The sequence below is a fragment of the Heteronotia binoei genome, chromosome 6, assembly GCF_032191835.1.
Source record: "Heteronotia binoei isolate CCM8104 ecotype False Entrance Well chromosome 6, APGP_CSIRO_Hbin_v1, whole genome shotgun sequence".
NCBI classification, from domain to species: domain Eukaryota; kingdom Metazoa; phylum Chordata; class Lepidosauria; order Squamata; family Gekkonidae; genus Heteronotia; species Heteronotia binoei.
Window position 1 is genome coordinate 109,270,247 of NC_083228.1, and position 26,743 is coordinate 109,296,989.

The 26,743-nt window shown below is 45.0% G+C and overlaps 1 protein-coding gene across 1 annotated transcript; it reads right to left on the reverse strand.

Annotated features, from left to right (window-relative positions):
* Positions 1-912: 912 nt before the first annotated feature.
* On the reverse strand, positions 913-25,041 carry SIAH2 (siah E3 ubiquitin protein ligase 2). Its single transcript, XM_060242344.1, has 2 exons — positions 24,519-25,041; positions 913-1,698 (listed from the first exon to the last, which is right to left on the reverse strand). Exons 1-2 carry the CDS (start codon positions 24,948-24,950, stop codon positions 1,141-1,143), a joined length of 990 nt encoding a protein of 329 aa, XP_060098327.1. The 5' UTR covers positions 24,951-25,041; the 3' UTR covers positions 913-1,140.
* Between the last annotated feature and the right edge of the window lie 1,702 nt (positions 25,042-26,743).

A 26,743-nucleotide genomic window follows, 5' to 3' on the forward strand; every position in this document is an offset into this window, starting at 1 on the left:
AACTAGAGTAAATATGGCAACAACAAGGAAAAAAAGCTTAAATAGCAAAAAGGACAAGACATAGGCCGGTAATGTGTTATTTTAGCCAGTCTTTACAATGTCGATGTCAAGTATGTCTTCCCAAAGGGCAGCCACATGTAAACAACCGGAATATATTTATAGATGGGGTCTACTTTTAACGGCTCAAAAACATCTCAGGGCTTTTTTATTTTTATTTTTTGCAATCCAGACCAAAGCAGCTCTCACAAAAGCACTGAGCCCCTTTAGCTCTTGCTGAAATGGATGGATGACGAGGACGGTCAAACATTTTGCAGGCCAATGGAACTGTTTTCTTGTAACAGGGCAAACCTATTTTTAAAAAAAAACCAGCAGAAGCACAGCAACATGAAGGCAAAGTGCCTTCTGTTCCTGTGTCACTGTCTTAACCAATAGAGCAAATCTTTCCCAATTCCACCCTGTAATTCTAGTTTATGAGGCCAGTCTGGAGAATGTCCTCATTTTCTACCTTGGAGGCAGCTGCAACTGTAGCCAGAACAAGCTGGTAGAATCCTGGAGTGATGGTCTTCCACTACAGGTGAAGGGTTGAATTTTTGAATGCTTCCCCACCATTACAAATTTCCTGCCTGCAGAAAAATAACAGCAGGGATGTGCTGCTCTCCTAGAAATACTAGAGCATCAGCATAAAAGGAGTTGTGCTGGGAGAATTCCAAAACTGTATGAACCATTTTAGCTTCTGAAGATTCTCACCACCTCATCTTTCACAGCCATAAGCTGCCTTTTTCTCTCTCTTTTTTTTTTGCTAAAGGGGATGGTACTCTGATGTACACTCCCTATCTCCTACTCTGTATGTTAAATGAAACTTTGCTTTTCATCTCTTCAAAAACACAGTGTGTTGAAAAAATTAACTCCTGCTTTCTTTTTCTGATTTAACAGGATAAACTCGTCTTCCATCAGTTTATTGCCCTGTGATCTGTGCTTTAACAAAGAGCCCAAGGAGGGAGGGGAGGAGTTACAAAATGGTAGGCTAAAGAAGAACCCGACTACTCATGAAGACATAGTTGAATACATTTTAAAAACCATGAATGGAAAAAAACACTATGTCCAGACAACCACATCCGTCTCACTAATTACACCGAAGTCTCATGGACAGCATGTAGAAATAGTGACGTTGATCCCAAGGTTTCCATTATCTGCGAAAAGGTGTGCTATGGCAGTGTCAAAAACAAGACAGTCGCTGTTCATGATGGCCGCCGCCACACCGTCATGGATGGACCGCGGTGTGGCCTCCCAGGTCAGCCTCCGCCGGTTGCCGTTCAACTCAAGTCTGTATGCAAAGTTCTCAGCTTGCTTGCGGGTGCCGATCAGCAGGACGATGGCAAAGAACTGCTGGTGGCCCTCGTACTTCTCCTGCTTCTCCAGCACCAGCATGAAGTGGTGCCCGAAGCACGACTGCATCATCACCCAGTCGACAGCCCCCGGCAAGTTAATGTCTGTGGCGAGGAAGACAATGTCTTCTCCTTGCAGGGTAGTGATGCTCTTGTGGGCGTGCATGAGGTGAGACATGACCGCTTCTAATGAGCCCTGCCATTTGCAAGAGGCACCGGGACATGGACAGGAGTACGGGCGGTATTCACAAATGTCTTCGTGCTCTGGCTTTTCTGTATGATGGAGGGTCAGCGAACAGCCCGTGGTGGCATACTGCAAGGAGATGAAAGAAAAGAAAGCAAGGTTAATGCCAGGGTTTCTTCAGAAGTTTGAGGTTTTGGCTGGTCTTCAAAACATTCATGTCTCAGTTGTGGCACACATTCTGGAGGACATGTTCTCATGAATAGATAAGAGGCATCGTTTTATGTAAATATAGATCTGTCCAAGTTGACACATAAATACTTATCACCTTGTTTGGTCTGGTTTTTGGTACTAAGATTAAGTCGCAAGGATCATGCCTTTTGAGCCTCTTTGGGAGCTAAGCGTTGGGAAACTGGACTATAAATATGATCAATAAATGTTAGAGCAGCAGATTACAAACTGCTTCCCCCCCCAGATTCATCCTCAGTGTTACTTTTACCTTCAAAAACTCAGATGGGCAAGCCACTAACATGACCTCTTGCTGCATAATCACTACCAGGCCAGGATTAATGAAAGGCAGGATGCACTATTCTTTAAATCAGGGGTTCATCACTTTTTCTGAGCCACTTAGGGAGGTCTGAGAAATTGTAGTGGGTGTCACCACAAACTGACTGTGCCATGTGAGACAGGACCAATAACAAAATGTTTGCCATTGATACCATGTTGGAGACCACTGCTTTAAATGTAACAATCCAGAAAGGCAGCCATTACACTGCTATAGTCTATAGAATGCCCTTGTGGTGGCAGGGTGGGGTTTAAGAGGCCTGTACAGGCCCATCCTCTCTCCCCTGAAGTTACCCCACAACTCAAGACTGTATAAGGAGGACTTTCACTAACTTTGATTGTGGAGACCTTTTACTTACTGCCCTAAACTGCTCTCCTCCCTCCCTCGTGCTATGAGACTATAATTGCCTCCCACTCCTTCCTTCTCAGTAGCTCATGGTTGCCAATCATCTGGCTTTAAATTGAGCAATTACATTTAAATGGCAAGTTCTTAGTACTGATGCCTTTTTTGGAAGGAAGGAAGGAAGGAAGGAAGGAAGGAAGGAAGGAAGGAAGGAAGGAAGGAAGGAAGGAAGGAAGGAAGGAAGGAAGGAAAGGAGGGTTTCACATGTAAGATATGTACTTAACGATAAAAGCCACAGCTCACTTTGATAAATGTCATTTGTATTTTCTCTATCATCAACTGCAAAATCTGGAATACAGATTACAGTAGGTACACTATGCTGATCTATAAAATTACATTTTTATCTCACCCTACCTCCAAGGAGCACTGTGGTTCTACTCTCTTCTATGTTATCATCACAACAACCCTGAGAGGTAGGTTAGGCTAACAGAATGACTGGCCCAGTTAGCTTCATAGGAGAACAGGGATTTTAATCTCTCCCCAGTTCTCATTTAACATGCTAAGTGGTATAGTGCATGATTCAGGCAGTAACGTTTCAAAATAAAAGTATTTTTTTTAAAAAAATTAAACATTAATGATGTTACCACTAGAAATCCCTTGACTAATCAGATCTTTCTGGAATGAAAAGGTCTTGCATTGCTTCCATAATTTTTATGTCTGCAAAATGAACCATAACAGCTTGAACAGCAGTTTGCACATTATTACCTGTTTTAATCAAAACTTAAGTAGCAGTGCAGTGTGGCGTTGGCCCAGTATATTGGTAAAAGCCGCAATACTGAACACATTCACTAACACATAAATCACACCGAACTTTTGAGTAAACAGGGGTTGTGCAAGATTGGTGTGAGATTTGAACAACAGACAGGTTGTAGTCAGGTGATGCAAAGAAATTGAGAATTAACTTGTGAAATCCGGGTCTGAATGACCTCCCTCCCAATCCACCAAGATAAAAGCCTTGTTGGTTTGAAACTGACTGACCCAAATTTGTTGCAGAACTTGAAGGAGATGCTTTAATGAACTGTAGTTTGTTTTTCACCTGCACACCAGGATTCCAGAGACCCTGGTTTAGAATCCCAGTAGGTAGGCAAGAAACAAGCTGCAATTTAATAACATTACTGCTTGAATCATGCAATTTAATAAAGTGCTCAATTAAAACATCACAGTATCTTTTAAAAATTTCTCAACCAAGCAGTGTTTGATCTGAGCATAGCACGTACTAAGCAAAAGAAGCACCGTGAAACGCATTGTCCTCAGAACAATAGTGTGAAGCTGGTTCATTGTCACAGCCATTTTACAGATCAAAAAACAAAGGCACAGCAGAAATCTGAATCTAGCATTCCTGCACTCAAATCTAATGTTATCCACTCAACAGCACTGTCTCCAAATCAAAGTCAGTGAAGTACTGGGCTGCTGACCCCCACTCCACCCTGCACCATGAAGTTACTCATGGTGTTTTATGTTTTCAAGCCTCTCTTGCTGGTGAAATTGAGATGACTGCAGGCCAAATGAACGGTGTGCCTTTCTTCTGAGAACAAGGAGTTGCAGGCAGCTAATTGGGTTTATTAAAATTGGTCAAAGATCCCCTTTGTGCATTGTGTTGAACGCATTTTATAGTCATTTCTCCTGTTGATAGAACTGTTATGTTGTAGAACTTTAATTCAAAATCTAAATGTTTACTTACACTGAGCTCAATATTAAAACTGGGCTCTGCATACACCCTTAACGTGCACAAAGGGATTTGGGAAGTTTCTTAGCCTTTAAATACGTAACTGGAAACGGATGGCTACACAGAAAGTCTTTTAGCAGGGAAGCTTTTAAACCGCCATGTGATTTCTGAGTGGTTGGTGGCTGCTGTGCGCCAAAACCTTGTGAACATTCTCACTAGCTGTTAAAAATTAATTAGGTTTGCAGGATTTGCGCAAAGTCCATGGCAGCCGCTGAATTGCTCAGAGAGCGTAATCCCGGCGGTGGCTGCAGCTTGAGAAATGGGATGTGTCTGTACTGGGACTGCCGTTTAAATGTTTGTAATAAAGCAAATGAAGTTTTAAAAACTGCTGCTTAGTTACTTTGAATTACAAAACTCTTCAAGTTTCAAATAATTGCACATCAACCAATATTGCTCCCCTACCAGCAGGGAGTCTTGATTTCCAAACGAAATCGTTAACGTTAGAGAGCGAGATGCGGGTTGTGAGCTCCATAAGGCTGCCATCAAAACCGACCTCGTTCTGTTGCTTCCTTCCCTCTCTGTAAAATGCATTTCTCCTCTCAAATTGTCACATCGTCCCAATGTATGTTCCCTACCTTCTGTTCTTCCCTGGCACATATGATGCAATAGCCATTTGTTCAAGGCCCAGTTCCCTTGTGCAAGCCCCAAGCAAGAGACTATTCGCTTGGTTCATCTATGGGAATAACAGGGCTTTTTATGTGGAAAAGGCCCAGCAGGAACTCATTTGCATATTAGGCCACACACCCCGACATCACCATTGTTCCACACAGGGATTTTTTGTGGGAAAGCCCAGCAGGAATTCATTTGCATATTAAGCCACACCCCTTGACACAAAGCCAGCCGGAACTGCATTCCTGCTCAAAAAAAGCCCTGGGGAATAATATTACTGGACCTACCTTATTGGGTGATGTAAAAATCACAAGAGACCATCCACCCAATGAGCACTTGAAATATGTTAAATATGTTTGTGAGTGTTCTTCCAATTCCAGGGTTTTGTTTGCTTGTTTGTTTCTGCTCAATTCTTTCTGGCCTAGTGGCTATCGTTCCATCTTGCCAAGGGACGTTATACAATAGAGGCACCGTCCACTATGCTTTGCCTGCCAAGCTACATTAGTAATTGTATGGGGATTTTTGCTGGGCTTGGCAAGGATAATGTTACAATGCATGGCAAAAATGACATCTATGTTTGCAGAAAGAAAGGAGAAGCCTATGCTGTTGATACTGTCAAGTCGCAGCTGACTTATGGTGATCCCAGAGGGTTTTCAAGCCAAGAGACATTCAGAGGTGGTTTGCCTTTGCCTGCCTCCAGGTCATGACCCTAGTATTCCTTGGAGGTCTCCCATCCAAACACCAGCCAGGGCTGACCCCACTTAGCTTTTGAGATCTGATGAAATCAGGCTCCTCTGGGCTATCCAGGTCAGGGCAACTGAAAAGTCTAGTTCTGCACTTGGAAAATGCTCTCTCAATGCTGAGTTTTCTTCCCAAGCACCTCGAGCTGCATCCTGGTTTGGAACCAAGTAAGCACACAAGCTTTAACTCAAGTGACCCAGCCTAAACCTTGGCAAAACACAGAGGGGACTAAAAAAATTGCAAACGGCTATTGCGCAGCACTTTGGTAAGCCGAAGCATTGTTTGCTGTTCAGTGAATGCTCCGAAAGGTTCACAAGAATGCCTGAAGCAGTGGGTGAAATGTTTAGGTATAAATGTCTCATAATTAAAGGAAAAATACATGAGAACACAATATTAAAGGTAAAAAGCTGAAGGGTGAATGGAAAATTATGTAAACAATCCAAAATACGGTAGATTCTGTTAGGTTTTCTGGTAGCAGAGATATGCAAAAGGTAAATGGAAATAAAGCAGCTTAGGCACATGTATTACCTTTAAAAAAGTAATCTTTATTCATCTAGAGAGGGAAGAGAAACCGGGAAAGTCTAGAAAACAAAGAATTACTATTTTCTCTTGACTTCATAAGCCTACATGTTGATTCTCTAAAACAGGGGTGGCCAAACTGTGGTTCAGGAGCCACATGTGGCTCTTTCACACATATTGTGTGGCTCTCAAAACCCCCACCGACCCACTGACCAGCTTGGAGAAGGCATCTGTCTCATTAAAGAACTTATCCAAGTCAAGCCAGCTGGTGGCTTGGAGAATGCATTTAAAGTTGCTTTCTTTCTACCTTTCCTTCCTTCCCTCAAAAATTTGACATTCCTGTCTTGTGGCTCTAAAACATCTGACATTTATTCTATGTGGCTCTTACATTAAGCTATTTGGCCACTCTCCGCTCTAAAATCTAAAACTCATGTATTTGCCCAGGAGAAAGAACAATTAACTTTTTCAGTCTCCACCCTCTGGGACATCTTCTGATTACCCAATTGGAGTATCCCAAACCTACCTAACTCATTATGCATATTGTCACCTTGTTCTGGTGGCAAAAACGTGAAGGCTATTTCATTAGTCTGTAACCTTAAGCTAGCTAAAACATCAGCGTAAACAAACAGCTCATTCTTTCATGACTTCAGGGAGAGGACTTGCAAACTCCAACAGATTCTTCTCTAGGAACCCCCATGTGGTTATATTATTATGGCCAGGACTAATGACTCATCCCATTAATTTACTAAATTTCTAGTCCTCGTGGTTGCAGTGGACTTCAACAATATTCATCTTCTATAGAACATGTGTGAAACATGCTTGAAATGTCTCCTGAAAGAGATCTCTCCCAACCTCTAAAACCTCTTTTCTCTGACCTAGCACTTTTACTCCTCTCTCCCCGGCCCCGCCTTCCCCTAAGTCAAGTCTCTTTGAATGGAAACGGGAATACAACCTATGCAAGTGAGGCTTTTCAAGCAACCCCCCTCGTGAATAATGTATTGCCAGCACCACGTTTCGGTTTCCTTGGAATGCAATGCTTTTTGGCACAGAGAACATCCATCCTGGATTACAAGTCTTACCCTACACCATATATCAACAGTTTTAAGAGATCCTCTTACAGCCCAGTCAAAGGACCTTGGCTTTGCAGCCCAAGTCGTAAAGCTTGCCTGTCTGTCTCTGAAACCGCCTGGAGAGACAGAGACACATTGTGGAGAATCTGGCAGGTATCGATGAAGCCCTAGCAAAGCAGAAGCAGCCTGGCTCTCCAGATGGTCCTGTAGACAGGAACCTTCTGTATTGTGGCATATCAGTGCTTAATAACATATAATGGATCTGACCTGTTTTGATGCTGTTCTTATCACTTCACTCTTACAGCCAGCAATTGTGATGATCACTGTATGACTCATCTGCCAAGAATGGATGATCCAGAGAGAATTGTCTAGACAAACAACTCCTCCCGAAGCAGAAGGGATATTTTAGGTTAGAAACTGATGTGCCAAAGGGTCATCTGGTTTGGTGAAGTGTGTATATGAATGTATGGTGGTGGTGGTGGGTGGGGAGAATAGATTTTAAATGTAAAAATCATTGTAGCACTGCATATCTTGGGGAAAATATGAAATATACTGGGGGAAATGCAGGGCATAAATATCTAAATTAGTGAAGTGGCTGGCCCCCAGGCCAATCACAAAAGCAACACAATCAGACCAGCCAAAGACAAAATAGGAGCCTTCCCAAAATGTGAGGTATGCAGAAAAACAGGATTCTGTACATTAAACAAAAAAAATATTGAAAGTAGTGGAGAAAAGGGGACAGAAGGGGGCTGGGATGGGGAGAATAAGCTTGCTGAAGCCCCTGAGAGTTTACAGAATCAGAAAGGAGCGGGTTTGAGGAGGGGGGAATTTCCAAAGTATTTCCTTCTCCCACAATTTGTTAAGTGCCACCAACTTGTGAACTCCTAATACAGAGACCTCACCTGTGGTAGGATTAATGTAACCCCAAATTTTCATTAAGATATACAGGTGCAAAGTCTATTAGCAATTCAAGCATTCCCATTTCCATGCACATGCAGAATTTCCAAGCATCTTTTATCTGGCACATTGTGGAAGGAAGGAAGGAAGGAAGGAAGGAAGGAAGGAAGGAAGGAAGGAAGGAAGGAAGGAAGGAAGGAAGGAAGGAAGGAAGATTTGAATTGGTACCCAAACTAATACAAAAGGGGAAAATGCACTTAGACAAGGATCAAGAATCCAGTTTGGTCCTTTTACCACACCCATGCAAGGGCTTGTAAGTGTCTCCTTGATTGTTGGCTACTCCTAAGTAGTTTTATTTATTTGTCAAGACTATACGTTGTCCATCTGCTATTAAAACAGCTATATGCAGCTTGCAGTAAAATAAAAAAACAAAAGCAGATCTACTCATCACTAAATCTAATTTTAGTCAGTGGAGCTTACTCCTAAAGGTCTATTTAGGGAGGTCTATTTAGGATTGCAGTCTTATGTCTTCAAAAGCCAAAAACAGCACAGAAAGGACCGGAGAGCCTGCATAGTCAACACAACATAGGTATTCTCTACATTCTTCGGAGGTAGCTGCACATAGAACATAGTTCAGTAACCCAATCTGGGTGTTAGCATGGCACACATATAATGCCATTTCTCTCCTTTTTTTGCATGTTATAAAAGTCTTTAATTTCTATTCCAGCTATTCACTAAGGTTGCCAGACCCCGAGTGGGGATGGAGATGGCCCTGTCCCCTGCTGCTGATCAGCTGGCCAGTAGGGGGACTTATTTGGAGACAGAGAAAGGCCCAGGCTTCATTGCCAGCATCACACAGGAAGTGATATCATCAAAGCAGTGTGATCACTGGTGTGATGATGTCATTTCCTGTGTGACACCAGCCATGATGCCTGGGCCTTTCTCTTTCTCCAGGTAAAGTCCTCCCATCCTCTACTGGTTGCCAGGAGGGACCTGGCTACCCTACTGTCCACAAAGCCACACATACATAGAGGTGCCCAGGGGAAAGCAATAAAGTTTACTGGAAAACATCAGGATAGGGTACTTGGGATAAAACAGAAAAAACAATTTAGCATACCAGCTAGTCTAAGTATGTCTGTTCTACATGGCTACATCCTTTGTGAGACTGTTCTTCTCCCCAAAAAGCATTTCGCCAGGAAGAAGAGCAATTCAGCCTGCATACAAGATCAAAGCATTTCACACCTAACATGCTTTCTGACCAATGTTGAGATCACATCTTTTGCGGGCAAAACAAAAACCAGCCCACAGTTGGGTTTAGGTCACAATACATCACTTCCTCTATCAGGTAAACAAACAGTTAACTCTATAATGGCTAGAATGTACACAGCTTGTATTCCAACAGCTTCTAATCCAGAACACTAGATTTACTAGCATAAAGACTGCAAGCAGTCAAGTGATTTGAAGTCACAATTAATAGACCCTCCCCTGAATTACTCCTGCAGATGCTCTTGCACACACATACACCAAGAACTGAGGGCTGCTCAGGAACTTGCACTATCGAATTTTATTATGAGCTTCCTTCTGTTTAGCATGTGACCATAACTGAATAGAGGGGGAAAATCACAGTGATCTCATGCAAGGTTGGCCTGGTTGCACAAGTAACCCAAATAATGCCACAAGAGGCTGCAAAACTTTTGGGATATCAATGATTCAGCATGCTCACATGCCCCAGAATCCACTGAAAATGCCACAGAAGATGTTGGCACATGCACAAATTGTCTGAGCAATGTGCCCCAGCACTAATCAGCCTGGTAACATGCTTCTTTCACAGGAATTGCTGGGGTCCCTAGTTAGAACTTCCTGTCACACGAGTTATATGCAAACACTGAAATCTGAAGGTGGAAAGCTCAAAATCCTATTAACATTTTTGACCTATCCCAGCTCCTTGGCTATTTGCATTTATTCCAAGTTTCTTTCCAAGATGCTCTATAAATTCTCCCTTTCCCCCATCACCGTTAATTGTGGTTTCAGCAGCTGTATAGGTCAGGTCATGCTGCGCTGGGCACATAGCTAATTGCAAAACTAATAATGTAGGCAAGCATTTGCACAATGCTATTCCCTTACACTGCAAATTAAAGGCTCTGCAATGCAAAAGTTGATCATTTGCAGTGAAGGTGATAATCCTAAACAGGCTTACTGGGGAGTAAGGGGCTTATTTTTGAGTAAACATGCTATGCTGAAGATTGTATGGTAACTCCCCTGAGTGTATGCCAGGATTGCACCACGTAAAGAAGGAATCAAGATTCAGAAGTAGAGTTCAGTATCCCCAGAGACGTTTAGCTAGAAAGAGAACTTCTCATACTGACAACTGAGAAGAACAGCAGCATCAGTGGCTGGTCAAACGTAAACACCTGTGGGGAATGAAACAGGGATATTTAGCTGGGACTCTAAGAAGCAACATTCTGTAAACCAAGCAGCCATACCTATGTGCAAAGTTAGAATTAGAGCTGCAGTGTGATGTTCCCTGTGTGGGGAAAGGGGTCATAAGAACATAAGAGAAGCCATATTGGATAAGGCCAGTGGCCCATCCAGTTCAACACTGTGTCACACAGTGGCCAAAACCCTGGTGCCGTCAGGAGGTCTACAAGTCGGGTCAGAACTCCAGAAGCCCTCCCACTGTTGCCCCCTCCAGCACCAAGAATACAGAGCATCACTGCCCCAGACATAGTGCTCCATCTATACCTTGTGTGGCTAATAACCACTCATGGACCTCTGTTCCATATGTTTAACCAGTCTTCTTTGAAGCTGTCTATGCTTGTAGTCACCACCATTTCCTGAGGCAGTGAATTCCATGTGTTAATTACTCTTTGGGTAAATAAGTATTTCCTTTTATCTGTTCTAAGCCTACTGCTCATTAATTTTATTGTGTGCCCAAGAGTTCTTGTATTGTGGGAAAGGGAGAAAAGTATCTCTCTTTCTCTAAACCAGGGGGTGGCCAAACTGTGGCTCAGGAGCCACATGTGGCTCTTTCACACATATTAAGTGGCTCTCGAAGCCCCTCCCCCATCCAATCAGCCAACTTAGAGAAGGCATTTTCTCTTTATTCCAGTTGGCAACTTGAAAATGCATTTAAAGCTGCTTTATTTCCACCTCTCCCACCCCTCATCTATTTGCCTTCCTTATTCTATGTTGCTCTTATGTTAAGCATGTTTGCCCACCCCTGCTATACCTTGCATATTTTTAAAACCTCTGTAACGTCACTCCTTAACCATCATTTTCCAAAGTTAAAAAGCCCTAACCTCTTTAACTTTTCTTCACAGGAAAAGGGATCCATTCCCTTAACCATTTCCAGTGCTATATCTTTTTTTGAAGCATGGTGACCAGGCACTGTACACAGTATTCTAAAAGAGGCTGCACCATGGATTTATGCTGGGGTATTATGATACTGGTTGATTTGTTTTCAAACCCCTTCCTAATAATCCCCAGCACAGCATTTGACTTTTTAAAATTTCAGTCACACACTGAGTTGACATCTTTAGTGAATTATCTACCACAACTCCCAAGATCTCTCTCCTGGTCAGTTACTGCCAGCTCAGACGCCATCAAAGTCTGGTTAAGAAGTACATTTATAGTTGGGGGGTTTTGCTCCAATGTGCATTACTTTGCACTTGCCCATGTTGAACCTAATTTGCCACACTGATGCCCACTCGCCAAGCCTTGGCAGATCCCTCTAGAGCACCCTGCAGTCCACCATGGTTCTCACTGCCCTGAATAATGTGTAATTCACAGCCTTAGCCACTTCACTGCTTACTCCCAACTCCAAATCATTAATGAACGTTAAAAAGCACCAGATCTAGTACTGAGCCCTTCAGTACCCCACAGCTTACCACCCTCCACTGTGAATCTGCCCGTTTATACTCGCTGTTTCCTGTTAATTAACCAGTTTTTAATCCATATGAGGACGTGTCCTCATCCCATGACTGCTGAGTTTACTTAGGAGCCTTTGATGAGGAACTTCATCAAAAACTTTCTGGAAGTCTAGGTAAACACACCTACTGGGTCCCCCTTGTCTTTAAAAACCCTGGGATTTAGAGAGAAGGGGCTGACTTGGATAGAGACAGGGGGTCTCTGTGCTAGTCAAGCCATGGAGGGGGGCTGAACTGCACTGGAGACAGGAGACTGTCTCCATGCTGGTCATGCCTTTCTAAATGGGACTTGGGATTTAGATTCTAACCGGGAAAATGTAGATTAATACGGTAGAGTCCCTGTTGGGACTTAGAATTTTCATTATGCTCTCTGCTTTACTGTAGAACTATGTTTTATGCTTGAGTAAATTCTAACTGTGTAACTGTATTCTGAAATGTACTAATGGTATCTAAACTGTTTTGCTTTTCTATCTATATATTTTAAGCCTTCTGTATGGAGTGTAACTTAAGTGTAATAAAAGCTTATTCATTCATATGTATTACCCTTCTGATAACTATGGGCTGTTTGGGTTACTGAGCGAACAAGATGTACAAAAGTAATCCCGAAACATCCACATTTGTTCACCCCATCAAAGAACTTTAGAAGGTTAGTGAGACATGATCTTACCTTACAGAATTCATGCAGATTCTTATGTAATAGCTTTTGTTCATCAATGTGCTTACTAATTCTATCTTTGATAGTGGATGATAGCAGTCATAAGTATATGAGGTAGCTGACTTGCAGCTATCTAGCTGAACAGTGGAGAATCTGTATTCAAGGTTTCCAATAGAACAAACAAGAGGGATTCTGGATGTCTATAAAGTTATTGCTGCATAGTGTAGAGTTGATTTCATTAATTTGTTATTTATCCAGCCTTCTACCAAGGAATGCAGAGAAGCATTTTATCTTGCAACCCCCTGTGGAGACAGGCTTGGCAGAAAGACTGTGATTTAACAAGTTTCCACAGAGCAGTGCAACACTATGACTACTCAACTATGAAGACAGAAGCTCAAGAGCTGAAGATGTAACCTCACATCGAAGTCTAGCCCAACAGCTAAGAAGCAGCAAGAGCTGTAAACAGAAGAGGAATGCAAATGTGGATAACAGGTCAGAAATGAATATGCAGGGTAGAGGTCAAAGCTACAGCAGACTGGGTTGGATTTCCAATCCAGTGGCTGGGATAGTAGAAATGAGTGACAGAGAAAGAGACAGCTGGAATCCTATGGTTATGCTTGCTTTCTTTATCCAAGGAGAACCAGAGAGTGGCTGGAGTGCTGGAACCAGGATATCTAAGTTCAAATTCCCACTCTGTCATGGAAGCCTTTGGAATGACCATGGCCTAGTCATTTTAAGCCATCAAGAATTCATAACAGAAGCAGTGCTGTCCCCTTCCCCATTATATTAATTAGTAGCCCGTCTAGTAAACAAAAACGGTTGTTGCCGCTTTTATGCCATTTTTGAAGACCTGTTTGATAATGGCAAAGCAGCCTGAAGTGGCTATGAAATTCAACCAGACAATGGTTGGTCTACTAAGGCAAGAGAACACCTACATGATCGGTCCATTTTAATGAACATTATTTTCATAAGAAAAGGGAAGGTGACCTGAATTGGCATGGATGAACCAACTTCATAAAGATTAATGAAGGATGCTGCTGAATCAGATTAACACTGCATGTTTTAATATTTTTTTAAAAAAAACCCTCTAGAAGTTAAGCTAGTCTGAATAAAAACAAGACTATAATTCTGCCCAGCAAAGAAACCCAAACAGACATATATTATGCTACCTGGATTCTGATTCTATTTTGATTTAAAAGCAAAAGCCATACAAACTGATGACAAATACTGACCTGCCAACCTGTGTTGTCAAAGGTGGCAAAATATTATGATGCTTAATTCTATTCCACTTCCTCACATGAAGAAAGCCTGACCTTTGCTTTTGGATTTCACAAAGGGGGAAGGAAGAAGAAGAAGAGATTGGATTTATACCCTGGCCTTCACTTGGAGTCTCAGAGCAGCTTACAATCTCCTTCCCATCTTCTCCTCACAACAAACACCCTGTGAGGTAGGTGGGGCTGAGAGAGCTCTTTCCAGAACTGCTCTTGAGCAGAACAACTCTGAGAGAACTGTGGCTCTGGGCTGCTGGGTGACTGTGGCAGAGGCTGCAGGCTGATCTAAAGCAAATTCCAAAACCTGAAGCCTTTTATACCCCTTTTAGTAGGACCCACCAAAATTAACTCTGCAGCGACACAACACACATACCTCCAAGCCAGTGCACAAGCTCTGAGTAACACATCTAACTGATTGATTATCACAGGAGTTCCTCATGGGTGTTAAACACAGGTGTCAGATTTATGCACATGTATACATGAAACCTAGCTTTGTATGCAAAAACAAGTCTATGGAGAAAACATATGCTTTCCTACAATGAAGGAGGCTTATTGCTTGCAGAGGCCAAAAATGCAATGTAGAGAGCATTCTCAAGTAAGAAGTAATGTTAGGCAAGCCACAATAATTAAGCCTCAGTTTGCCTATCTACAAAAAGGGTATATTAATTCTGACCTCTCTTGCAAAGATTACTTTGTCAAGTGCTTTGGGCACTCAAAAAGTACTGAGTATTAATATGAATAAGCGTCATTACTATTTTGAGTGTCTGGCAAGAGGAAACTACAAAATGCAAATAATATGGTTCCTTTTCTACCTTATGTATAATGTTTCTACATTATATTTAGTGTTCAGGCAAAAACAAAAAACAAAACCCAGTGTGCTTATTCACGGAATTGGCATGTGTGCAGATTTCTGAGCACATCCCTCCCCCAATTTCAGATGAGCATATTGTGGATAGAAAGACTATCCCTGCCTTCTGGAACTCCACCTGTACCCAGTCTCTGTCGCAACCAATAAAGAAAAGGCATGCTTGTGAGATCAGACCTTAAGATCATGTGCTGAGGATCTGGCCTGCTTCCCTTCTATCTTTTTAAATTTTGTAACATTGAGCCTCATGTAGAACTCTGGTGAACACAAGTTTGCATGGAATGCTGTCCTAATTTGGTTGGTTCTTTGAAGGTATTATATGGATTTTGGACTTTTTTTTTAAGGCAATCAATCATAAAGGCAACTTTACTTTTTTATGTAAACCCCAGATATTCAACTGTACCTAAAACCCAAGTGTGCCTCTGTGTAATGTGTGAAACTCTTGTGAGCCAGAGTGGTGTATTGGCTGGACACAGATCAGGAAGACCAAGGTTCAAATTCCCATTGTGCTAGGAAGTTCACTGGTTGGTTTTCTGCAATAACTTACTTTCACCTAACCTTTCTCACAGAACGGTTGTGAGGATACAATAGGATAACTTCATATATGCTTTGAAGGTATAGTGGAATTAGGATGTCATAAATAAATAAATGTCCTCTACTGACTGGCAGCTGCCCTCCAGCAACCTACAACCTGGTCCTCTTAACTGGGGATCAAACTTGAGATGACCTGCTGCATGTAAAGCAGATGCTCTAACCACTGAGCAACATCTCTTTTCCCAATCACCCTGCAGCCTCCAGTCAAAGGTCTGACTCAGTACAAGGTAGCTTCATATGCAGGGCATTTTTGTAGCAGGAACTCCTTTGCATATTAGGCCACACACCCCTGATGTAGCCAATTCTCAAAGAGCTTACAGGGCTTAGTACAGGGGCTACTGTAAGCTTCAGGAAAATTGGCTACATCAGGGGTGTGTGGCCTAATATGCAAAGGAGTTCTTGCTACAAAAAAAGCCCTGCTGATATGTATGATGAAGTTACTGTTGTCTGTCAAGCAGTGGCGTGCCATGCTGGGGACTGAACCTGGGATCTTCTGTGTGCAAAGTAAAGCAAATACTTTACCACAGACACACAATGCCTATTAACTACCCATCTCTTATTTTTCTCAGTTTTCTTAGGCAGTAAAAAAAAGTTTAACATTTGATACTTTTTTACATGGTCAATTTAAACATTAAACTGAGGTTAAAGAGGTAAATGTGGCCACTATTTAACTTCATGTTTCCTTAGGAGCCCGGCCGCCAAGTCTGTGTTGCCTAAAACAGATTACCTTGCTCATACGCAGCCCAAACCTAGAGAGGTGCATTCCTACCAGTTATTTAAATGCTCACCACATGAAATCCACATGTGAGCTCAGCACACAAGGACAACTGTTTAAAGACAGGAAGAAGCACAACAAAATCAACTCTTCTTCCAAAGGACAAAGGAAGCGCTCCCCCAGCACCATACAGTACTTTACTGAGGTTATGTTAAAAAAGAAAGACTAGTCTTTCTGACACATGCCAGCTGGAACTCCCTCATGGCACAGAATTCATATATCGGGTCTAACACACTCAGGAAGCTCAAATGAATCAAGAAAGGAGAAACTTAAAAAAAAAAATAATTGGCTGTTTTATATATATATAAAACAGCCAATTATTTCCAAGGATTGATCAAAGACTGGGGAATGGAATAAATGTTTGTCTGTGTATGAATAAAAATGCCAATATACCTAATTCACAACAGGGTCCTATTTGTGGATGCTTAAACTTGGAGATTAAGCCTATGAAAAGACAAGCTGGATCTTTTTTACAAACCTAACAAAAGCTCTAGATTTGCAGAAATCTACAAATAAAAAATACCCTGAGGGAATACAACCTGCCAAATAACAGAAGCAATGCCTGTGGCTTTAAGAAATAAATGCCCTCTTGGTGTTGTAGTTGGGGATGCTAGGGAACCACAACAGTATTTTCAGCCTTCAGTAAAAGGCAGAGGAAGGAGGCAGAGCCCTTTCCAAGACTATTTTGGCCTTTGAGGAAAGACTCAATGGTACCAAGACTCATTGAGCAACATGCTACCATGCAACTTGCATGACTCACTCAGGCCTGGCTACTTGTTATTTTTCAACACCAACCCCACACAAGCAAGTATGGTGTAGTGGTTAGGGTTTCAGGAGTCCCAGGTCTGAATCCCCATTCTGCCACAGAAGCTCACTGGATGATCTTGAGCCAGTCTCTCTTTCTTAGCCTAACCTACCTCCCAGGGTTGTTGTGACAATGAAATGGAGGAGAGAATGATGTGAGCTGCTTTGGGTCGCAACTGTGGAGAAAGGCAGGGTGTAAATGAACTAAATACACTATAAATATAGTTGAAGATGGGAGGCAGATAAAAGGTAGGTTGGTGGTTGGGTGTGAAGGAGAGGAGATAGCAGGAAAGGGGAGAGGTTATGTGAGCTGCTAGGAGAAGGGAAAGAGGAAACAGGGTAGGGAAGGGATTCAGGGAAAGTGATGTGCCCCCCAAAAGTCCTTGCAGGTTTTCCACCACATAACTGGGTCCTGGCCCGGTGGTGGCCACACTGCAACTGGGCCAGAATTTTCCCAGGGACAGGCTGCCAGGGGGAGGGAAAGCTGAAGATAGGAGGACAGATAAAGCTAAGTTAGCTGATAGGTAGAAAGGAGAGAAGGAAGCAGAAAAGGGGGAGATGTTATTGAAGCTTTCAGGGAAGAGGAAACAGTGAAAGAGTGAGGAAGGGAGAAATGAGATACCTTTTCAAGTCCTTGTGGGTCCCGCTTGTTGAATTATAAACGCAGGTAATGTAAGCAGGAGGATGTATTATTCTTTCATAAAACAAGAAATTAGGAAGATACACTTTATAGGACAAAAACCAGCGTATTATGTAAATGCCATCAAAATACACACTCTTATTGTACTCTACATCCACAACTTCCCACAAAAATGACCCAACTGGAAGAACTAAGGTTGAACAGCATGTCAAGAAGGTACTGATTTCATAAACATTCACAGAGACAAACACACATTTTGAAAGATATAAACACATGGCCAAGAAGCCTGACCAAGCATGGCTCCTCTAGTTATACTTGTACAGCATAGGTCTTTTAAAACACATCTCTTTTACTTTCTGTTTTTAGAAGGTGTGTGCTAAAAATGTGCAAAGAAACTTTGCCACTTATGATTCCTACTGCCTTAAAAAGATCAAAAGGTCACAGACAACCTCCTGAAGCCGAAATATTATGGCTTTGATTTTAAAGATATGTGTAACCATCCTCCCCACATGGAAAGAGTGAATCCTCACCAGATTACAACCACAGAAAACTTCTGCAAGAGATATTTAATACATTATAGTCTCCAGCTGAGACTGTTAAAAAATCAAGTCCATGTGGCAGTACTTTATGAGGTGGATGTGAAGTCTGACAACCACTTTCTCTGGGGCCTGATCCAACTTCATGGATACTTTTCATGCCTGCACCTGTGGCAGCTGGCAATGATACCGAGTCTCACCATGAGATTAAGATGAACCAGACAGAAAGCAGATTTGAAACACCACCGTGATCTGCATTATGGAGCATCAGCAATTTTGGTGGCTTCCCCACATGAGAGTATTTGAAATAAAATGCTAACCTACACATTCAATGCATGAATTCCTGTTTGTTTCTCTGTGAAGTCTCTAAATGCTCAGTTTTATATAGGCAAAAGCAATTATTAGAGCATGTGTCAAGTTTCCACGCTGCATGCCACTGCCTGGGACAAGTTGGCATGATTTGAAATCCACTTAGCTGAATATAGTCAGTCTTTGTGCTGCTTGAAAAGCCCTCTGGTATGTCTGTGGTTTGGTACTGACAGCCAGTCTGGTGTAGTGGGTAAGAGTGCAGATTCTAATCTGGGAGAACAGAGTTTGATTCCCCACTCCTCCACTTGCACCTGCTGATGTGGCCTTGAGTCAGTCACAAGTTTTCTCAGACCTGTTCTTTCAGAGCAGCTCTAGAAAGAGCTCCCTCAGCCCTACCTACCTCACAGGGTATCCGTTCTGGGGAGAGGAAGGGAAGGAGATTGTAAACCGCTCTGAGCGGAGTACAAATCCAATCTCTTCTTCCTCACTTCTACTCATTATGCATTTTGAGGGTGTGTGAGCAGAACTGATGTGGCATGCCTGCTTTCCATGCTGCAGTTTTGAGTGCTGCCATACATCTCCCCTCCACCCCCACAGTCAAATCGCAGCTAACTTCTGGTGACTCCATAGGGTTTTCAAGAGAAGAGCCATACAGAAGTAGTTTGCCATAACCTGCCCCTCTGCATAATGACCCCGAGTTCCATAGGTGGTCTCCCATCCAAATATTAACTAGGGCTGACCCTGCTTAGCTTCTGAGATCTGAATCAATTGGGAGAGCTTGAAACAACTAGGTCAGGACACCATGCACCTGCAGCTTGGTTTTTCATCCAGGTGTTTATTGTTATGCACAATGCTTAAACACAACACACAATGCTTAAACACATTCATAAACACAAACATGTACACATGGTGAAATATGCCTTGCAGTGATTACTCCACCAAGGGATATTAAGATGTGAAGTGGTATTACTCTGTCTTTTACAGCCTCCTCTGTGGTTTTCCTACACACTGCTGACAGGTGGGCTCTTTATCAGTTGATGGGATACTTCCTCTGTCACTGCCCCACACCAATCCCATGTTCCAGAAGAGATCAACATAGGGTTGTACCCTGAAATTGCCATTCCGCCAGCATAGTATACTTCTGTTGGCAGAGGAGAGTGAAGGCAATTTTCACTGATCCACTTCCACGGCGCCCCCCACCCACTTCCTAAAGATTAAGGATTGTCTCTTGACTCTAACATTTGGGGCTAAGTGGACTTCAGCATGAATAGGGAAGCCACAATTTCCTGCTTCCCAGGCTTCCCTCTGCTGGCAGCACTTAGGATCCGTGGAAAAGGCACGCCGATCCTCAAGCAGTGACACTGATCATATTACTACACCATGTAAAAGAAGACAGCCTATGCAGGGACCATATAATTCACCAAGCAATTATGGAAAGGTAGGCAAGTACTCCGTCTCTGACTAGGAAACAAAGGAGACATCAAATGTCAAACACCTGACAGGCCACAACAGATAACTAGTGAGTCATTCCTTTTGGTTTGTCATGGCACTGCAAGGCTTGACATGATGACAGCGAACTTGAGCCCCGGTTGCAACCAAGGCGCTTCGGTATCCCTGTGGGTGCAGAAAGGGGGCATTGTTCCCTGCACATCTCTTCCCTTCCTGTGGGTTGGAAGGCTCCATCTTGGTTTGAAAGGCCACCGGGGAGCCCCTGCACGTGTGAACACCACACTTGTTGGTCCAGTTTGGCTGTACCAACAGAGCCAAGAAACAAGGGGAAGTTGGCCAGTTCAGACAAGGTGCAATGCAGGAGTGGGGAGTTGGCATTTGCCTAGCTGCTGATGTGCTGCAATCCAGCCTGGTTTTGAAAGGGTCACAGGGAGGACTGCCAGTGCCTCTAGATGCCCCTCTTCCGAGCTAATGGGGCAGCTCCTGAAGATGCTGGCAGGTGAAAAGCACTCACAGGGAGGGGAACGCTCACATACTTCATTCACATGTGCAGCCCACCAAGGTCCCATGGCCTCCCCAAGGTGCCTTCAAATGTTCTCCTTTACCTCTGCAGGTCTTGTATGCATAAAAGAGCAAGGGAAAGCCTCCATTTTGGGAGGTGTTTCCATTTATTCTCATAGGCTGCATGAATACGGAGATAGAAGGCAATTTTTTATCTCCCACGCCAACCCCCAGTCTTGGTGGGTGTTCAACAGACTTGGAGCTGGACAGAAGACAACTGGACATGAGGAGGCTTTTCTGGGCTAGGCGGCTGGTGAGAGAGAGGCCTGTCCCAGCAAGCCCCTTGGAACTTGCCCTGGCTCCCTTGTGCCCACCTTAGCCAGCAAAAGGGGGTGTATGGGGCCTCATGGCTGGTGTCTCAGGGTTGCCTATTGCCTCACAGGCTGGCCTCTGCTGTACAGAGTTGTTGGAGGGTAAAACAAAATGCTCTCAAGTCTGCTGCTCAGAGTTGCTTGAATGGGACAAGTTAACGTGGCAATTGGCAACTTTTCAGAACAGAACAAGAGGCAGCAGGACTTCTTGATGGAGGATTGTCCAGCCAGAGGCCACATCTTGGGTGTTGTGTTTTCCAGCAGATGAAGAAGACATCCGGACAATATAAACACTTCAGGCTGCATGCGTGTGGATAGAAAATATGCATGCATGACTGAAAAGCCCAATGTACAAACACTTTCCCAGTGCATAGAAAATGAGCCTCTTACAGAGAAAGGTCTGGCCTGACCAATTCCCTGACATGCTAGTTTCCTCTGCTTGTTTGTGTGTTGAGAGTGGAACACTCCATCACATGGGCCCTGGCTCAGTGGAAGAGGCTCTGCTTGGCATGCAGAAAGTCCTGGGTCCAATCCCTGGCAGCATCTCTTGTTAACAAGTTTCAAGTAGTACATAACGTGAAAGACCTCCCTCTGCCCACGACCCTTAGAGAGACACTGCCAGTCTGAGTAGACAAAATACTGACTGTGATGGGCCTGTGGTCTGATTCAATATAGGGCAGCTTCATGTATGACAAGTCAGACTTGCTGGGTTGCAAGTCTGTCCATCTTGATCTGAGTAAGCACTCCCGCCCCCCCCCCGTCACCGCTACCATTCCTAACCAGTGGCTCATGTGGCTGTGTCTTCTCTCTGCCACACCTACCCATTCGGTGTCTTCTCTCTGCCACACCTACCATTCAGGGCAACCTTCTATTTTTTGTAAAGTTTTCTTCCCTTTCTAGAGTCCTTCCTTGGGTGAATTTAATACGTGCAGCACAACTTTGCCTCCAGCTCTGCTTTTTATCAACATGACCTTAAGATCTGTGTCAATGTCACTTTAAGAAGGGTTTAGAGTGTGTATCGATCAGCTCAACCTGTGCCTGGGGAGCGCAACAGAAATGAAATGGACACCAGTGTGCCTGTTTTAGAAAAGCAAAGGGTCTCAAGATCAGCGCTGATTTTAAAAAGAGCAAAAGCGGAAAGCTTCTCTCAGCCATCTGCCACCTCTGTTGTGTCTCGGGACACTTCCAAATGGTCGCTTTCCCCAGCGAAAGTAGAGCTGCATAAGGGGAAAAAAAAACAGAGGGGAAGGATAGGAATGCTCCACAGAAGAAGTAATGACTGGCACCACTGCAGGGAGAGAAGTACTGCTGCCACTGTTCTGTGCCCCCCAGGCCCAACCTGCCAGCCCATTTGGACTAGTACTTGCTGATATTATTTTCTAATTAACAGGCTTAGTAACTGATACCTGTATAGATGTCAGGTGCAAAAGTCTATGTGCTCTCAGAAAGGTCTTCCTTGAGTAAAAGTACCCTTGACCTTGGTGGGTATAATTTCAACTAAATGTGCACAGGATCAGGGTGGGCATCTTGAGAGGAGAGAGCATGCCTGCTTTAAACATACCAACCAAACCTAACTCCCAAGACAGTGTAACTGATGGCTCCTTTCTCTCCAGGAAGTTTGGAAGCTGTCGTTCTGATGTGAGGGGACTACGAAAGCCATCCTAACAAGAGCTAACACCTTCTATGTCCACTGAAGGCAATGGGTTGAGAAGGGCATAACTCTCCTTAGGATGGCACTCTAAAGCTCTTCTTCTCTTCCACTCCCCACCTAGAGTCAGGTGAGCCAAGGTGTCCTGCCAATGCCTTGGTCACATCAGCATGAGGCCAAAAATGGCAGAGGTAACTCAGTCGCTGACCTTTACCTTCAGACAGGCTCTGTGGCCTAGGGTCTGCTCACAGGGAAGCAGCTTCCAGAGGCCCTGCTTTGACACTGTGGGGCAAAACCACACATGAAGCCTCTGAAGCTGCCCTAAACCTCAAGACTGCCTGCTTTGAGTGGGAGTCTGCAGGATCTCAAGAGCCCTTCTGGGGCATGGGGCCCTTCTGAACAAAAAGGCACTGGCCTCCTGCACCAAACCATGCGTGTTTTCAAACTTGAGATAACACAAAATATAGGGGAAGTATTTTAAATAGAGCATAAGGGAAAGGACACCTAACTCTTCTCTTGCCTGCTGATTCTGCAAATTTCTACTTCCAGGACTTACTTCCACTCTCAGAGTTTTGGGGGTGGGAACAGATTACATGTTCTTCTGTTTGTGGGGGAGAAGGGTAGAGGGGAGTAGATCAAGGAATCCTCTACAAATGTCCTCTCATCCCTGCATTTGTGTGATAAGGCAAAAACAGCTTCTTGCTCTGGTACACATGAAGGTGCCTTACACTGCATCAGATCCCCTGGCCATCAAAGTCAGTTTTGTTCACTCAGACTGCCAATGGCTCTCCAGGGTCTCAGGTGCAGATACCAGGGATTGAACACCTGGGACTTTGTGCATGCTAAGCAAATGTTCTGCCACTGAGTCATTTCCACACCTCCTCACATATCCTGTTTTACTGGCAACCTACAGGTGTGAAAAGCAGTACTCACAAATTAAAGATACCACCTTGTGTGGCATTTTATGCATATAGCCACAGTATCACAATTCCCTTAGTGTGGAATTCCAGAGGATTAGCATAGGCTATACCTTAACGCTGCCATACTCGGGTGAACTACATACAGTTAGAGAGCATCCCCTTCATAGGAGACCAAAGAACACGTGGCCTAAAATATCTCAGGCTTTTCATTCTACCAGTCTGGTTACTTTTCTGGCTGTCTAATTAGTTCTACACAGCGATGCCTTAGAACTCATTTTCCCTTTTGACCAGCCATAGCTTGATATCACACACAAGAACACTTCATTATAGAAGGCACAGCAGTAGTACTATAGTAAGACTACTATTTAAATGTATAAAAGCATGAGTGCACATCTACTGTGCCTCGTCCCAAGTCTTCAAACTGCTTCGCATGCATCATTTGTTCATTCTATCCATTCAGCCAACTTAAGATTGATAACACCCCTGTAAGGTAGGCCAGTATTATACCCCAGCTTACAAGGCATGGGAGGCGAGAGAATGATGACCATGAATAAGGCTGCGATTCAACCCAGGTACTTCCTGGCTGACAGGGCAGGCTGTTAAGAACCAAAACACTATAAATAGCAATGGCCTAAGCCTTTTTAAAAATTAATTTTTCACCTGAGGATATTGTTGCAAGCAAGGATCTGCCCTCTTGGGACGGCCATTATACTGTTTACCAGCAGGGCTAGAGAAGGCCCCCAAGAGTTCCAAGGGAAGGGGGGGATGATCCGCTTCCTGATAGAAGGGGAGGATACTCGTAACTCCCCAATAAAGGTGGCAGGAATAGCATAAACAAACGGGCACCTCTAACTTCCACAGACTGGATTCTCTTGTTCTCCCTAAGAGAGAAGAGCAAGAGTTTCGAGAAAAATTCGCAAGCGGCAAGGCGGGGGAGGTGTCTTTCTGGCAGGTAAATCAAACCCCCATCCCCATCCCCACCCCCGGCCAAGTTCCACCAGGGAAAAGGGGGAAATGATGGAGGTCGTGTCGCTCTGAAAACTGCGGCAACCTCAAGGACAGACGAGGAGAGCCGGGCTGGGCTCGGGCTCCTCCACTGCTCCCCAGCCCGGCAGGCAGCCCCCTCTCCTCTCCTCTCCTGCCGAGGCAGGGCGCTTACCTTGCAGGGGAAGAGGACGGCCGAGGCCACTTTCTCCATGGCCAGATTCCTGATGCTGGGGGTCAGGGATCCCCGGCACGTGGGGCACAGGCTCAGCTTCTGCCGGCATTGGTTGCACACCAAGTGGCCGGCCTGGCACTGCAGGATCGGCGGGAGGACATAGTCGAAGCAGACGGGGCACTCGAAGAGCGAGGTCAGCTCGTGGTGCTGAGGCGAGACCGGCCCCCCGCTGCCTTCCCCCCCGCCAGGGCTCGAGAGGACGGCGGCCGCGGCAGGCACCGCCGAAGAGCCGGCCCCGGCAGCCGAGATGGTGGCGGCAGCGGCGGCGCTGGCGGCAGCGGCGGGGGCAGCAGCCGGCGACGGCGTGTGCTGCTGCTGCTGCTTGCCGCAAGGTTTGCTAGCGCTGGGTCCGGCGGAGGACGGGCGGCTCATCGCGGTCGGAACAAACCATCGAAGTGCGGGCACCGAGCGGATCGCGCCCCGAACCCCTGCAGGGCCCCGCCGCTGGGACTCAGCGCCACCGCGCGCTCTCCCTGGGGCCGCCCGCTGCCCACAGCCGGCTCGGGCCTCCTCCTCCTCCTCCTGGCCGCCGCGCCGCAGCAAACCGCGGGCGTTCCAAAGTGTCTCCGCGTTCCAAAAGAGAACTCCCAACGTTCCCCCGCCCGGGCAGCTCGGTGCTCCCAGCCGCTCCCCAGCGGCGCCCCCGACTCTTCCCCCGGGCACACCGCGCGTGGTTGCTTCCCGCCCCTGCCTGCGAACATCAAGCTGACGCAAGGAAAGCGAAGCGCCCGCGAGGGTGGCGGTGGTGTGCCGGAGTCACAGCCCGCTCCCTGGCCGATGCTGCTGGCGCCGACTGAGCATGCCCTGGTTCGCGCTAGCGGCAGGCGGAGACTCCAGTCGCGGCCCGGGCTCGTCCCTTGGCCTTCAGCCTCACTCTCGGTTCCCCTCGATTTGCACTGGGACCAAAACAGCGGTGGAAGGAAAACTGGGGGAGGGGGGGGCGTGTGAGGAAAGGGGGTGGGGAGAGAGAAAGAGTCAGGTGGGCACGCACATGGAAGGCTCTTCCTCTATTGTTCAATGGCGCAGCAGAACCTCGGCGAGGCTTTCTGGTCGCCACCTAGCGGACATGTGCAATTAGCCAGGAGTCCGGTGGCACCTTAAGGACTAACGCTCTTGATTCTTGCATAAGTTTTCGTGAGCCAGAGCGGACTTCCTCAGATGCATAGGAGGGTAAATCAGCCAGTTCCCAAGGTCACCCAAGAAGCTTGGTTGTGAAGCAGGCATTTGAACATAGGTCGCCCTTTGCTGATGCCGAAAGGGCACGGCACTGGCTGGGGAGGCCACCACCTACAAATTCAGCCTTTGTTCTTCCTGGCTCCTGAGATCTTGTTAGGAGAAGGAAGATTGGGAAAAGTAAAAACCTGGATCTACAAGGATCCTCATGAAGTCATATGATTTTTACACTGAAACGAAATAAAACACCATCATACTGTAGATGTCTTAGTCTATAGGCAGCACAAAAATCACGCCTCCATGGAGTCATGGCAGCACAACTGTGCAAAAACATGGTTCCAAAGCACGGATCCTCTGAATTCATATGATTTTCACACTGAAATGAAATAAAACCACCATCGTACTGTAGACCATGTCCTAGTCTATAGGCAGCACCAGAAAAATCATGCATCCATGGATTCGTGGTGCCACAACAGCACAAAGACATAGTTTCACAGCATGGATCCCCAGGGTTTTTGCATTTGGTCACCCCAGCATCACCATCATTTCATATATCATGGCCATGAGCAGAGCTCCCACCACAGAAATTCCAGATCCACGGCTTCATGGCAACACCATGCACACCATGCACAGATCCTCATGATTTTTGTTTTAGGTCATCCCACACTCACCATCAGATCATCTATAATGTTGAGAACAAAAGATTGTATAGCAAAAAATCACACAACCATGACTTTGTGGCATCACAATAGCGAAAAAACATCATTTTAAAGCAAAGCTCCTTCTGGATCCTCAGGCATTTTGCATTGGGTTACCCCAAGCTCACCATCAAATCACATATCATGTCAGGAGGAATAGGGACATCCCTGATGTCAAATCAAGATTTGATGAGGAGATAAGTCCCGTCTTCCTGGCTCCCCCTCCCTCCTGGCTCCCCCCTCCCACCCACCTGGGACTGTCAGGGGTGGGTGGAGCCTCCCCCCCCCCCCCCG